General features: G+C 40.1%; 1 protein-coding gene across 5 annotated transcripts in view; it reads right to left on the bottom strand.

Annotated features, from left to right (window-relative positions):
- Positions 1-2204: 2204 nt before the first annotated feature.
- LOC109955480 (guanine nucleotide exchange factor VAV3-like) overlaps positions 2205-15305 on the bottom strand; it is a 62274-nt gene continuing 49173 nt past the window's right edge. For 3 of the 5 annotated variants that reach the window (XM_020591667.1, XM_020591663.1, XM_020591664.1), the window contains 5 exons: positions 13272-13359; positions 12811-12940; positions 7044-7103; positions 4949-5097; positions 2205-4234 (listed from right to left, as the gene is read on the bottom strand). In XM_020591667.1, coding sequence (XP_020447323.1) covers positions 4193-4234; positions 4949-5097; positions 7044-7103; positions 12811-12940; positions 13272-13359 — 469 coding nt within the window. In that variant the 3' untranslated portion in view covers positions 2205-4192. Of the gene's footprint in view, positions 4235-4948; positions 5098-7043; positions 7104-11944; positions 12479-12810; positions 12941-13271; positions 13360-15305 lie in introns of those variants that run through there. The other 2 variants (XM_020591665.1, XM_020591666.1) reach the window with 2 other exon arrangements.

The following is a 15305-nucleotide window of genomic DNA, read 5'->3' as shown; positions in this document are numbered from 1 at the left end:
ACTAGAGGTCGTGTGAGAATGTTTTTAGCTACACACCACTTAATCAACAGACACACACACGCACATTGATTTGCTTCATGTTTTGACTACTGCTATGGCCAGCTGCAAAGCTGGCAACAGAGACGTCTCGGTTGACGTTTCTGGGTAGTATGGGGCTAGCCCAACCGAAGGGATATAATGTATAGGCCTGGTGGGTTCAGGGTCTTTCATCTTACATCTGCCTGCGAGCAGTTTGGAGGTGCAAGATACCTGAGCGTGTAATGTTAATTTTACCTGTGATCCTTTGAATAAATCAGCACTGTTTTGAAGTTATTTGGACTGTCTCGTCTCTCAGAGTTAGCAATGGTAAGAAGAACCAAAAAGTCCTGCAGCAACCTCACATTCTTCTGTGATTAACAACAAAATCCTAATAAAGACAGTATGGAGGTGAGAAGACATGTGAGCTGCCGTCTTTCTTTAGGTGGATTTTTTTTGGCCTATTTGGGGGAAATCACCCTCAGTCAAGTCAAATCCCGATTTTATTCCCTCATGTCACTGTGGCCATTAAAAAGTAAACGTCAGCTACTACACCTTCATTGTATTTTGTTACATTAAGGGATCTTCATTTTTCCACATTCTTTTTTTCTTGTAGCTTTTTATGTAGGTCTGAATACAGAAAAAAAAACTCAGTCGCTGTAGTTTTATGAATTTGTAAGGGGGTTGATGGTCAAAAGCCAGAAGTTGAATATACATCTTACAGTTAACATCTTTTAGGAGAGTCAAGCCCTTTTGAGAAGAACTGAGCACTCACACTATTTGAGGGCAGCTTCAGCTTTTACTAAATCCCTGTTTAACCCCCATATAGAGATCCAAAGGGGATGACTGGCAAATACCAGGGGTTAAGGAGATCATTCAGACAGATGAAGATGATGCATTGCTTCCTTTCTCTTTGCCTTTTGTCTCCTTCTCTCACATACATACCCACACACACACCATCCTCTTTCTCCCTGTACTTTATCTACTCCATGCAACCTTGTACACCCACTTCTCTCTCTCTCTGGCTGCTGTCCAACTTCTCTGTCGTCGCCTTTCATCTCTTTGGCTAAGACAGGAACAGGCAGTTTAAGGAGAGAAAGACTATTAGGGGAGCCATTCTTTCTGCCTCTTTGTGACGGGAGGGTTATTGTTAGCGCGGCAGAGCCCTCCCTCTGCTGAGTTTGGTCATTAGAGAGGCAGCAGAGCAGTGGGGGGAAGTAAGCCTGAGGTAGTGTTTACATTACAAGAATACTGATATTGTGAGACTCTTGTGTATAAATACACTCCCATATTTGACAGTGAATTTCAGTTAAAGCATTTATTTTAAAATCCATTACAAAACGAGATAAATTAATTAAAGTATACAAAACAGTAGAAAGAGCACATCAACTAACATTCAGCTGAACAACACATTAATAAGGACAGTGAAGAAAATAAAGTCAGAAACCAAAAAAAAACATTATGGTTATCGAGATAATTTGATAATAACTAGCTGTAAAGGGCTTAATCACACTGAATTAGCGCTGAATCTGTTATTTAAAAACATTAATGTAGCCACCAGCAGCAAATTTTGATTTGGGTCACAGTTAAAGGGTAGAAAACCTGAAGGTAATGAAATACTTAGGGCTTACAGGAAAATCACGATATTTTAAAACCAAAAGCTGTAATCCAACAAACATTCTTTTAACTTTGGAAATATATTAATAAAACACCATTAGTGGAGGTAATAAAACAAACCTTATAATACTCTTTGTAAAGGTCACACTAGAGTCACTCTATTTCTAGAGTCATCACAATCTTCATGAAGGACTCATTGGTATACAGCCAATAAAAAGAGCATTTTAACTTTCATTTTAAATGGCATTTATATAAAGCTGTAACTACACCTCCCTATTGTTGGTATGGCAAAATGGGCTTTGTGTACAGCAGCAAATGTCTTTCAGTGATATCTCCTTTTGTCTATGACCACAAACACATCTTGGAGGGTGGCTGTGGCTCATGAGGTAGGGCAGTCGTCTCCTGACCAGCAAGTTGGTGGTTTGACTCCCGGTCTCCCCGCATGCCTAAGTGTCCCTGAGCAAGACACTGAACCCCGAATTGCTCCCGGTGGCTTGACTAGCGCCGGTGCATGGCAGCCTGTCGTCATCGGTGTGTGAATGGGTGAATGGTGTATGAGCTTCTGTAAAAGTGCTTTGGCCAGTGCAACACACTGTGAGAAAGCGCTATATAAAAGACAGTCCATTTACCATTTGGCGATGGTCTAGCAGATTGAGGTAGCATACAGTTCACTCGCTGAAACTGTTAGGTAAACCACAGCAGATAGGTGGTTATTTCTGCATGATATAAGAGAGTTGTCAAGGAACTACAAATGCATCAGAAAACCTTTGTATTTAGCAATCTCTAATGTGGTGGGAATCAACAAGGCTTAAAACAAGAGGCTTATACCACAAATGTGATTTGCCATGCTTTATAAAAGACTGTCACCTGCAAAGTGGATATACATTGGGGAATATTAACGGGCTCATTTTGGCGTGGTGTTTGTTTTAATTATTTGAAATGTGTCCAAATTGACATGAGAGGAGTGAAGCCGTGCTGCAACTAGCAGCTTGCATGTTGCAAATGTACTGAAAGGGGGCCAAAGCTGTTTTCTATTTCAGTCATGTAATTTCAGAAAGAAAATACAGATCTTTGCTGAACTTACATGTTATATAGCAGAACTGTTTTAGGTGTCTCTCTTTTCTCTCGTTGCATCTTGATAACTGCTTCAGACACATCTGCGATTTGTGATGTAACTGCATGGTAACGTGATGTAAAGTTTGTCTGAAAATGGAAAAATGACCCATCAAATTTCTGAAGTACAATTCAAAGAGTGTGCTAAATATTAAATATTGATGCCACACACAGTTATCGGGGTGTTACTGTTTGAATGAAAACGGTATCACTTAACGCCCTTGTGCTACCTCATTCTACAGTGAACAGCTCTTACATCACCCTTGAATCATTCATTCTGAAACTAAAAAGAATTGAGGTAAACACAAACTCTGTGGAATGTAAAAAGGCTCTTTGGTTTCCACAGTGAATGATCAAAAGATGAAGGAGCTCAAAGTGAAGTAGAGCCCTATACCTACAACTACACTATCACCCCACACATGCACTTTTACCTTTTATCTGGCTTTATGATTCCTTATGTACATACATACATACATACATACATATACATGTATATGTAGAGCGGGCTGTCCCCTAACCGTAGGGTTGGCAGTTCAATCTCTGGCTCCTCTAGTCCATGTGCTAAAGTGTCCTTGGGTAAGACACTGAACCCCAAGCTGCTCGTGGTCCTCATCGCCATCGCTGTGTGGATGTGTAAAGTGTTGTGTGTGCGTGAATGGTCAAAACGGTGCAATGTGTTTTGTGTACGCTTCCGTGTGTAGAAACGTGCTATAAATCTGTTTACCAATACCACTGATCTTCTTCTTGAAGGCAGTACTTAAAGATGAGCTGACGACTCAAATAAACACTGTGATCAATAAAAAATTACATGAGGTAAAAGCTGCTAATTTTCTCCAGACCCGTTTTCCTGTTATAATAGAATATAACAATTGCATTCAAATGTCACATAGTTTATGTCAATCCAGTGATTTAAATTCTTAAAAATAAAAGGAGTCATAGAAAGCTGAACACCAAAGCCAACAACAGTCACAGCTCCTCAGCCCCAGCATTTCACTTTAGTGGAGCACCTGGGTGGCATACTGTCAGCAAGATCTGTGTTCCAGTTGGGTGACCCAGCCTTCCTGGTATCAAAACATGATGACAGTGAAGGCAAGTCTCACACCAGCCAATGGAGTCATCAATAATTTGACAAGGTGAGTGGGTAGGGTTATCTGGGTACAGCACATGCACTTCCCAGTAGGCTGCGTGTGGGCACAGGGCTGCAGAGAGGCGAGATATGGCGTGACGCTCCTGGAATCTGTGATTTGACATCTGCTCTGTGTGAGAGTCTGTCAGAGGGCAGCAGAAGGTTTCTGAGGGCACTGCCATTTCCTCTTAAGTCCGAGTCTCTGGGTTTTATCAAAGAGATCTGACTTGCAGGGCACAGACAGTGGGTGAGCAGCATGGCACTCAGTGGAGGCGGTCAGCTCTGAATGGACGCTGAATAGACGCTATTCAACCAGCAAAGTCAGTCCTCCTCCTCCACATAGGTAGAAGGAAACCAACCCACCTGAGAAGCAGCAAAACATAATACAATTCAGGGAGAAGTACTGAAGCACAAAGGTATTAGACTGGGAATATACGATGTGCATTCTTTCCATAATTCTCATAATTTTGAATGCTAAACTGTCCTTGCACTGCACTTCTCACTGCCAGCTCTTACTCTTGGCCCAGTCTGCACATGGTGCTAACAGTGAGGAGCTTCACTGAGGTTGCATAATGTACACAAAGAGTTTCACAGTGCCCCTATCCACCCTGCCAAGATCAATCCACCCTCAGTGTAGGTGCCACAGCCAATCACTGACAAGATCCCTGACAATTCTTTCACTCCTGCACCACCCAGGTACCCAATTATCAGACAAAAAAAATACACTGCTTAGGTCATTACATGCACTGAAACTGTACTGCTCGGACAATTAAACCCCCAAAGGGGCTTATTTTTAAAAATGATGTTGTTTACACCCTCTAAGCTGTGAGAGCACAGAAATGGATTAATTATTCTAATTAATTCACAGCACAACATTGTGCTACAATACAATTAGCATTTTGGAATTTTATTGCATGATATCCAAGAGGAAACGGTCCAATCAGTTGGATGTGTAATCACACTGTGTGGATATGAAGGATAGCTGTGCAAAGAAACTGTACAATAGCTACCTCGATATGTGATTAGAGCACAGCTGACTCAAAAACATCAACATAAAGATGAAATAAAAACACCTACCCTGCCGTCGAGTTCTCCCTTCCACCACCCATTGGACATCTTGGTGTAGATCTTGATAATGTCTCCCTGCAGCAGTGAAAGCTCTCGTGTGTCTCTGGAGCAGAAGTCGTAGCGTGCCACTGCAATACCCACCAACCTGGGAGAAAGCACTGAGACAGAGAGCTCTTCTATTGGGGGCCATCTACACAAAATTTCACAGGTATTCTTAGAGTTTAAGTGTAATTTTGTAAAGTTTTTCAAGCAACTGTAGGACTAACTAAGAAAAAGAAATAAAGACGGTGCGGTTATAAAGCTCTTTGCTGTCATTAGTCCAGCAAGAAATATTACACTCACAAAATCACACAATCGCCCTCCCTACAACAATTTAATCTAAATATCATCTCTGAGTGTGGTTTACAGCTGTTCCCTCCACGTTGGGTAATCTAGAGTTTTTGAAAACTTTTAAAACTCACCAACTATGAAGTGAAAAAAGCTCAATTTCCTTTGTGACCGATCTACGTGTGGCTGCAGAACACCTCACCTGCATCACCCTCTAAAAGCCACTTTCTCCTCTACATTTGGAAATCCTAGGCTTTTTAAAAAGTTCCTCTCTTAACTCTTAGGTTTATCACCTTGAGAGCACTTGTAAGGGCAAGAATGTTTGGTGACTAACTTCTGACTTTCTACCGAACTGCACTTATTTTTAAATTCTAATGTTGACAAGAAAAATCAATGCAGGTGTTTTGTTTTGTTTTTTGGTCATACTCCTGTTTCAAGGAGTTTTGTACTCATACAATTTTCTTAGACATTCACCTTTTACATCCAACTCTAACTACTAACAAGCTTTTTGGGACCTCAAGGGCAATCGGAGGCAAGCTCAGCTCAACTAAATGTTTGTTTCTGTGGAGCGACTAGAGATGTAGTGTCAATAAACTACAGAATTATTTTTATCTAATTTTCTACAGTGGATTATTGTTAGATTTCTGTAGCTTTTAGTTATTGCTTGTACAAGGTTTTTACTATGCAATGAAACACATTTCTGAGAGGTACTATTCATAGTAAAGTGACTTGACTGTGTTGTTAGGATGATAAGGCAAAGCCTTGGTCCATGGTCCTGAGTCATACTAAATGTAAAAGCAAGACCACAGAAACAGAAATGAAAGAAAAATAGATATACAGTATATATGGCCCAGTGGTCAGTGCCAAGCACACAGCAGAGATGAGAGGTCATAAGTTATTGTGGTCATACGCTGATCTTGTTCATGTTCATCTCGGCTCATGCATTGCATGAGCACTTATCGGGTTATGCAAGATCGTTCCTACTCATGCAGGTCAGGGCTCATATCGCATGTGAACACAGCTGTGCACAGGGTTGTTTACTTTATCTGTGAAAATTTCTGATGACACAACTGTGAAGATAGAGAATATAGATATACAGTACACACAGACACAATCTATATATCTATAAATAGATGTAGATATAGATATGCTCTATGCACACAGAGTGTGCACAAAGAGAAAGACAAAGTAATCTTAACAAACTATTGTGCTGCACTCATGTCATGTCTGCAAAATGACAAAAATGGAAAAACTCGTTACTCTGACTTGGAAGCATTTACTCATCATTCCAGTTTGGTTGCCACTATTGCCAGTCTCGTAGTCACAATCTATAAATGGATACTTAGCCTAAATTACCTACTGTGCTCACATATTTGTTGCAGTTCATTAACAAGTGAAACCATACCAACAAAAGTGTATGTCCCTTTTAATTAGCTGAATTGACAGCATTATTATTGGCTTTAGTAAATGCCAGCAATGATGGCTTTGAAGCTCTTTGTTTGTTGCCCTTTCTGCAGTTCTTTTTGCCAAATGGGGACGATACCATAACTGTCAGAAATTAACAATATCTCCAATTTGGTATTACAGGAGGATGATTTAAAGCTCTACCCCAGGCCCCCACACATACAAACACTCATGGTCCATACAATATGACATAAAAGAGGCATCATTAAACTGCATTATTTAATAGAGACAGGAAAAACATAATAATTCATCTTTGGGAATGTAGAAATGTGGGCATACAACAAGAGAGAGACAAAGAGTAGAAAGGCTGTACCTGTACCTGACCAGAAAGGCGAGAAAGAGGGAGGAACAAAGCTGCAGCCGCCAGGAGAAACTACAGAGAAATGAAACAAGTGATAGAGGGTTCAGGCCGTAGTGGGAGCAAAGAAAGAACACAAGCAAAGTAAACACAAGTTTGACAGAAAGCAAGCATGAGGGGGGGAAGGAGAGGGGGAAGAAAAGTTGGTAAAGTCAAAAAGCAAACAGCAAGGACAGGTGGGAGAGAAGAGTGAGAAAACAGTGAAAGCATCAGATAAATTATCATTTCATCTGATACAAGCACATAGTTTTACTTAGCACTGGTCAAGAAAGTGGGTTAACTGAGTAGTAAATAACAAGATTGTGGAGATGAATGTTGAAAGTCTGTATTGTATTGTACTTCTGTGTACTTCTGGTCTGGGCTTTGTTTGTGGTTTGAGCTAGAACACTTCAAGTAAATGTTAACACGGTATATACGATGATATTTTAAACAAGTGTACTTCCAAATTTTTGGAAACTGGTTGGGGGAAGGCCCTGTCCTGTTTCACCAAGGCAATGTCCCCGTGCATAAAGCACATAGATGGCACTAGGGTAGGGCTGGATAGGGCTATAACACCATTATGAAAATAACCCCACCTATGGCAGAGAGACACCACATACTGCTCCATTTTCACTTAATCTGTCAGACAATCTGTAAAATCTTAGTTAATGCACCTTTAAATGAAGTGTTATGCAATTTCTTTGGTGGATTACAAGCATGATAAGAATGCATCTACTGTATGATGAATACTGGAAAGTAGTGAAAATGAGAAAGCGGAGGCTGAGATTGAATGAAAACATGGGGAGGGCACAGGGCTAGAGTAGCTACTCCAGTGCTGCTCACCCCTGGCAGTGCTGTTAGCAATGTTAAAACCCCACAGCCAGCCACAGTGCTTCACTTATGGCTGGCATGAGCAGGACTCCTGGCTGGAACACTCTGTCACTAAAGATGCAGCCTATTACAGCCATCACATTAAATGAGATGCATGCAAATCACTGCAGCCAGGTTCCAAAATGCAAGTCTTCCAAGCATAGCGATGTTGTTATAGAAGCATAACAATACCCACGGTTTTTATACAAGATGATCTCATATGGGTGTAAAATCGGTCCACACACTTTTGGCCACGTAACTTCTACAACTTTCTCCAGGTCATAACAAAGAGCAATAACAACCTCTTGAGCTGCCAAAGCAGCAGCATGGGGGTATGTATACATCTGGGCACAGCATGGCGCCCTAACAAGGCATCGGCTGGGCTTCCACAAGGCACACGGAGAAAACCACCCCCTGTCAACACAACAACGCAGTTCCATGTGCTCCCCCCATAGGGATAAGTAAATACAAACCAAAGTGTGTCTGTTTGTCAGACCAGAGAGCGCACAAATTATTATATGCATACAGTATCCGCAGACAATTGATACACAAAAACACATACTATATATGTAAATGTATGAACTTGCATGTACTGGACATACAATCAGAAATTAGCACTAGAATTTGATAATAAAAGTTGATGAAGTATAGTATTGTCAAACTGAATATGCAATGTCATATTTCTCATTGATCTCATTGTGACAGTCTTTCAATAGTGTCCACTTATAATCAAGAATTTAAAATAATACAATTGTGTATTGCAGTAACATTAATGTAAAAATAAATAATAAAAAATAATGTTAAAATAATCGACTTGACAGGTAATAAACTGTCTTTTAAATATTTCCCAGTCCTAACATTCACACAAACACATAGACAACACGCACTCAGTGAAACTTAATTAAAAATGCTGGCTGGGGTTTTTACAAACAAATAACTCCAGAGTTTTGATGGTTTTTCAGTAGTTGTGCATCTTGTCATTGTTTGCTCAGCCTTCTGTTTTCTTTGCTATGAGGTGTCTGTTGTGAGATTCAAACCAAACCATTTTGTGTGTGTGTGTGTGTGTGTGTGTGGTTTTTTTTTTTTGTTGTTGTTTTTTTTTTTTTTTGGCATGACATCTGTCTTTTCACGGAGGCTGTTTACCAGACAGAGAATACGGTGCCCACACTAAGTCTGTCTATGGGGGTGGACGACTTAAGGCAATAATAACCTATCCCAGAATGCACTGAGGCAACGGCAGGTCTGTCAAGGCTTTCTAACAGAAGGAAGCACAGTGAATGGCAGCAATGCACAAACACACCTCTTGCAGAGCTGCTTTGAAGCCTGATGCGCTGGGAGACCGAAGCTGCCAAAGAAGGCAGAGGGACAAGGATGTAGCAGAATTTTACATCCGAACAGACACAAAGGGCTAACTTTGACTTTGTTCCAGCGTGCGTCTGCTTGCCTAGGCTTCTGCAGCATCGGCTATGGTTGTTTACACATACACCTCTCTTTAAGTTAAGACAGTTTACCTCCAGCTGCTTCCTGCTCTTTTACATCAGATCATATTTGCCAACTTCTCCCAGTTATGAGGAAGCAGGTGCAGTCCCTCCGCTGGACCACAGGTATCCCCCAGGTGTGTGTCAGCAGGCGGCTGTCACACAGTTTTCTACACTGCCAGACCAAGTGAAATGTCATGTCCTGTCAGGAAAATTGTGAAGCCACCTTGGAGTTGAGCAGTGTGCAGAGTGTGACGTTTGGAGTAGCTGGCTCCTGGTGCTTGCCTGAGGCACCAGGCCCTAACTGGGACCTCTCAGCCAAGCCTGATGAGCTGCCGAGGCTTTTTTCTATTTCTTTCACTCACTGTCTCTCTCAGTCTCACTCTCTCTTTTGTCTTGTGCTCTCTCTTTATCTCTCTTACCCCATGCCTTCCTTCTGTACTCTGTGTCTCTCTTTTAGCCCACTTACACCTGATATTAGCATGCTATCTGTGTAGGGATATTTTAGCTGGATGTGGAAGCCCACTTACTAATGCAAGGTGAAAACACACATGCACTGTACCACAGTTTAAATGTGACCGGACTCATTGTGGAGTATAGAGGCGGTCTGGCTGGTATTAGATTACTTTTTTTAAAAATCCGCTCTTGCTCAGAGTTAGATAAGAAGATTAATACCACTTTTGTGTCTGTATGCTAAATGTACTGCTAGAGAAAGGCAGTTAGCTTAGCTTATAGCTCATAGAAACTGGACCAAGGGGGAAAACAGCAGGTCTGGCTAAGTCCAAAGGTAAAAAACGTCTGCCTAATGACGCCTCTAAAGCTCACTAATTAACATGAACATAGTTTATTTAATCTGTAAAAAAGCCGAAGTGTGAAAACAATTTTCTTTTATTGGAGGGTTTACTATATGCGCAGGACTGTTTTTTGGCAAGGACTGGAAACTTCCTGCAGACTGCAGGATTGGCCAAGAAACTGTTTGGAACACAACAAACCGTAAAACCCCAAAGTCATATTTTTATCCATTGGACCAGTGAGATATATATATATATATACATTAATTAGTGAGCTTTAGATTTACAGAACTGCTAACATACTAAATTATTCCTTAAAAAAGCACTAAAAGGAGCTTAAAAGTACCACAAACAACTACAGATGACCCTTTCCTAAATAGGGGTTCTTTTTACCTCCATCTCAACCTTTTTCCTTTTCTCTCTCCCTGTCTCCTACACTCTCTTTTGCTAACATCGATGTTTTTCTGACTATCCCCCACCTTTGTCTCTCTACCAGTCTCCTCGCTTTTCTTCCTAAAGCTTTCTTGCCATTTTCACCTCTTCCTGCCTCTTTGCCTTCCTGGTCTCCTCACTTTCCATCTCCTCTCTCTTCTCCTATTTCTGTCCATTTCATTCTATTCACATCCTCCGTCTCTCTCTCACACTCTCATTTCCTAACCAGCCACTTCCTCTAATCTGCTTCTTCTTCAAGACCTCTTTATTCATATTTTCTCAGAGTAAATGAGCATCTCTTTCTATCTCTGAGCACCAGTAACCACACAGTGACTGGACTTGTTGAAGCACAAGAATGCATTTATTCATGCCTGTCCATGCAGGCAGGTTGAATCAAAGATGCTGCTTTATCACACCCAAGAATGGCCTCTCCACTACACAGTACTGTAGCAATACAATTCTAAGTGCACGTTTTTTTCTGATAAATTGAGAGCTTCACACGAGTCTTCCTGCATTTCCAAACTTCCAAGCCTGCAACACTACATGAATTTCATCTTTCAGAAAGCCAAAAATAATCACACTTAGGCCCTGAACTGGTTAAATTCGCTCTCTTTTTTCTGTGAAGTTGAGTATCTTTGGTATAAGACCCTTTGTGTTGCCATGTTCCTTGTAAGTAAACATTTCACAAATAAAATCGATGCCTACTGAACTAACATCTTATTTTCTCATTTGTTTTCTTTTATTTTTTCAAAGAAAAACATCTATAATTCCATGACAACTGGGCAAAGTCTATGTGCTGATGAACATTATTGTTAACATTATTATTAAGTTCTATAACCAAATGCTCCAGAAAAATCAGTGGTTGAATGCACTGTACCTTGGCATTATATAATTAGCGTGAATAAAAATAATCATGATAGATTTAAACATATAAACTGGAATATAGGACACAAAATCAACGTCACTGTCACGGAAATTGTTTTAAAGCCAATTTATCACAGTTTTTAAAAGCGTTTCAAAGTACTCAGCTCCCTTACTTAAGTAAAAGTAGCAATCCCACAGTCTAAAAATACTTTGTTACAAGTAAAGATCATGTATTCAAAATGTTACTTAGGTAAAATTACAAAGTATTAGCATTAAAACATATTTTTGGTACTAAAAATAAAACTGCTCATTATGCAGAATGGCCCATTTCACATTAATGCATATCATATTATTGAATTATAATTGCTAATGCATTATTGTGTACATCACATTTTATGTTGAAACCAGTAAAGGGGAGTTGGTTTTTAAAGGGGAGTTATACTTTACATACTGCTGTGTAGCTTGTGATTTTTCCACCAGAGACCAATAAAGTCTACTGTAATTTTTGTATTAATCTGGTTCTGAGTGAATGTACTTAGTTACTTTCCACTGCTGCATTAAACTACCTGCCCTACTGTATTACTACTCTCTTGCACTAGTGAAAACAATATCAAACAATATTTATCCACACTTTGACAAAGGTCTCCATCTCATGTTATAAAGAGATCGCACTTGATATTATTATGTAAACGACAAAAGAAGATCAACCAAGCAAAACAGGGATGTCTCCCAGGGAAAACCGCTACTGTCTTCCACCCCGTGCTGTTCTGCAGGGAATCATGTTAGCTCATTATGCTGTGCTAAATATTTCTACCATGTCTCAATCGTCAGAGACAGCACTGCCTCGGGTATTGAGACAGTTTTAACTTCAGTGTCTAATAACCAAGCAAATGCTCTGTCAGCATGATTTTGTAATGTCAGCCAGGACATTTTTGTACAGTCCTTCGTGGTGAGGGCGTTCAGGACACTAGCTGGCCTGTTAAAATAAAATACAGCAAGTGATTCCAACAAACTGTTTCTACCCTCAGCTTGTTTTACTGTTTCTCTGTGATGACCTGGGAATTATAAGTTTCTATTGACTGTTTTGGTTAGAGAGGCTTCACAAGCAGGTCTAACATTCCCAGGGAATATCAGCCCGCTCGCTTCATCTGAAGTGGAGTGCTGCACCAAAAGCCCACACCTCTGGTTCTCCAAACAGGTTAAAACAAATGTTCAGACTTGTTTTCAACTATAACAGAATCAAGATCTGATCTGAACTAGTAGCACAGATGGATGATCTCAAGGAGGAAACCTTTTGTGAAGACTCACCGCTACCAGCCTTTGTAATGGCCCTGGGCATGTTTCCATTGGACAGTTCCCTATAGGGGACCTGCAGCATGGTGTCAAGACTGCTGAAACCCTCCTTCAGAGAGTGCTGCTTGTAGTACTCCACTAAGTCCTGTGTGAAACAAATAAATATAACAAAATATAACATCCTTTAAGACAGGGTACATCTGGATGGTATTGCATACAAATATGTATGTAGGTATGAAAGAAAAGTGGGAAGGCTAAGTTAAGGAGAGCTGCTTGTTTGAGCTTGGCAATACAACAACAGCCAGTACTGAGCAACTGTTCCTGAGCACAACAGGTGCAAATGCATAGCTTTCCACTGGTCCGTTTCAAGTATAAGCACTGGAAAGAGTATAAAACAAAAGTAAAATTTTTACTTGCATGCTACAGCTACAGAGGTTAATAGGGCACAAAGATTCATACAAAGTCGAAATCTTTACCAGCACAGTCTTGAACAGCCGACTTTCAGCGATGTAAAAGAAGCCATCCTTGGTCAGAATCTTGATGTGCTTGACTTTATCTTTGAACCTGTGGAGGATGAATAAGACATGGGCTGCTAATCAACTATACATGCTTCAACATCAGTCCAGTCTCTATGGTGAACCATCACGAAGGTCTGTCTGCGCTGACTGTCGGTTGCCATGCTGAGTTAAGCTACCAGGTTTGACACTGGGTTTTTCCCTATGGAAATCAGATCCAATTCACATCAGATAATAAAAAGTAGCATCATAGGATGACCCAGTGTCTGGCTTGTCAACAATAAAATTAAGCAATGTCCACACTATGTATGACTGTTCATCACAAGTATTGCCTGTGGATATGAGTTGTGAGCCGTTACACCAAACAGTACTTTTCATTATTAGACTGTTTCATTTGAAATATTTTTCATGTTTTAAGAGCTTAACGCAGCTTGTATTTAACAAGAAAAGCAAGAAATCACAGAAAAGTAAAAATAATACATAGATTGTGTAACTTTTTCCTTTTTAATCATCTGGTGACACCCAGTTCTTAAACATTTCTGTATATTCTTGTGAAGGAAAAAAAGATCCATCCTTTGTAAGTATAATGTTTTTTGTATTGTAACCTGCCATTCAACTACAGCTGTGTCATGTCACAATGCCTGCTGTGAAAAAGACCCAAAAAATTAAGCAGATGTAGTATATACCAGTGTTGGAGTCAAATCACTGAACATCAATGTTCGGGTCAAGTCCAAGTCCCTGTTACCTGAGTCAGAGGCATCAAGGTCTCCATTAAACACAATCGACATAGCTTTCGACATTTTATATTCCAAACTTTCTAACAGTGTATTGCATCACCATATTGCTTGGCACTTTGATACATAAAAATAATTTATAGAAAGGTGGAGGGGACACTTCAGTAGAAGTGGTGCAGGTGAACAGGTTTTAATATCAATATCTTATGCTAAATTATTATGGCCATTACTAAAAAAAAAGTCTCCAACTTCTGAGTTTGAATACAGTCAGTGCTCGGGTCAGAGTCCAAGTCAAGTCATAAGTCCTGAAAATCAGGGCTTGAGTCTGACTCAAGTCAGAGTCATGGACTCAAGTGCTACAACAGTGATATTCACTTATTCAGTGTGAAAACACTGTATATTCAAAACCACATATGATTTTGAAATTAGACTTTTTTTAGGTTAATTTTTTTCCAAGCATCTGTATGTACCCTGGAATTCAGTGTGCTCACTTAACCTAAGTCAGAAAAACATATCACAACTGACTCAGACTCAGTGTGTGCTATAGGCCTGTTTAAATAACTGAGTGATCAGATAGCTTAAATGCTTTGCTGAGTCCTGGAAATACATACACACTGTTCAGTATATACATACTGTACACACAAATGATGTGTTCTCAAACCAATTGTAAGCATAGTACTGTATATTACATGGATCCCATATGGTGAAGTTACACTGGAGATAGAGCCTAATCGTAAATCTCCCAATGCAGTATATAATGGACAAGAAGAATATGGCCATGTTGCATATTCACTGATATACTATATAACTGATGTCTGTTTAGCTGTATTGTGTTTAACACATGGAGACCAATGAGTCCTGTTTGCTGAAGGCTGAGTATCTCATTCCTCCTATAGGCTCATCCACACAAACACGTAAACACATACAAACTGACCACTTCTCCTCAGACAGTTCCAGCTGATTACTTGGAGCTCTCAGTATAAAACTCCATTATCTCAAACAGCCATCGTGATAATGATCTTAAGCTATGACACAGGTAATTAGGATCTGTGTGTTCAGAAACTGGTCCTGTATATCAGAGCTTTGAGTCAGGGATGTATAAGTCCACCAAACCAAATGGGCTGAAATGGTGTGTCACGGGCTAAATAGCCCTAACATCCAAACATTATTTCAGAGTGCAACCTCAATCGTTATAATATCTTGGAGCCATCATACCATGTCAGAAGGACTCACTAGTGCTTTCTTTTAAAAAAAAAGACTG

Source organism: Monopterus albus, unplaced genomic scaffold, assembly GCF_001952655.1.
Source record: "Monopterus albus unplaced genomic scaffold, M_albus_1.0 scaffold14.1, whole genome shotgun sequence".
NCBI lineage: Eukaryota > Metazoa > Chordata > Actinopteri > Synbranchiformes > Synbranchidae > Monopterus > Monopterus albus.
The sequence above is the reverse complement of the archived record's forward strand: the minus strand, read 5'-3'. Positions and strand labels throughout refer to the sequence as shown.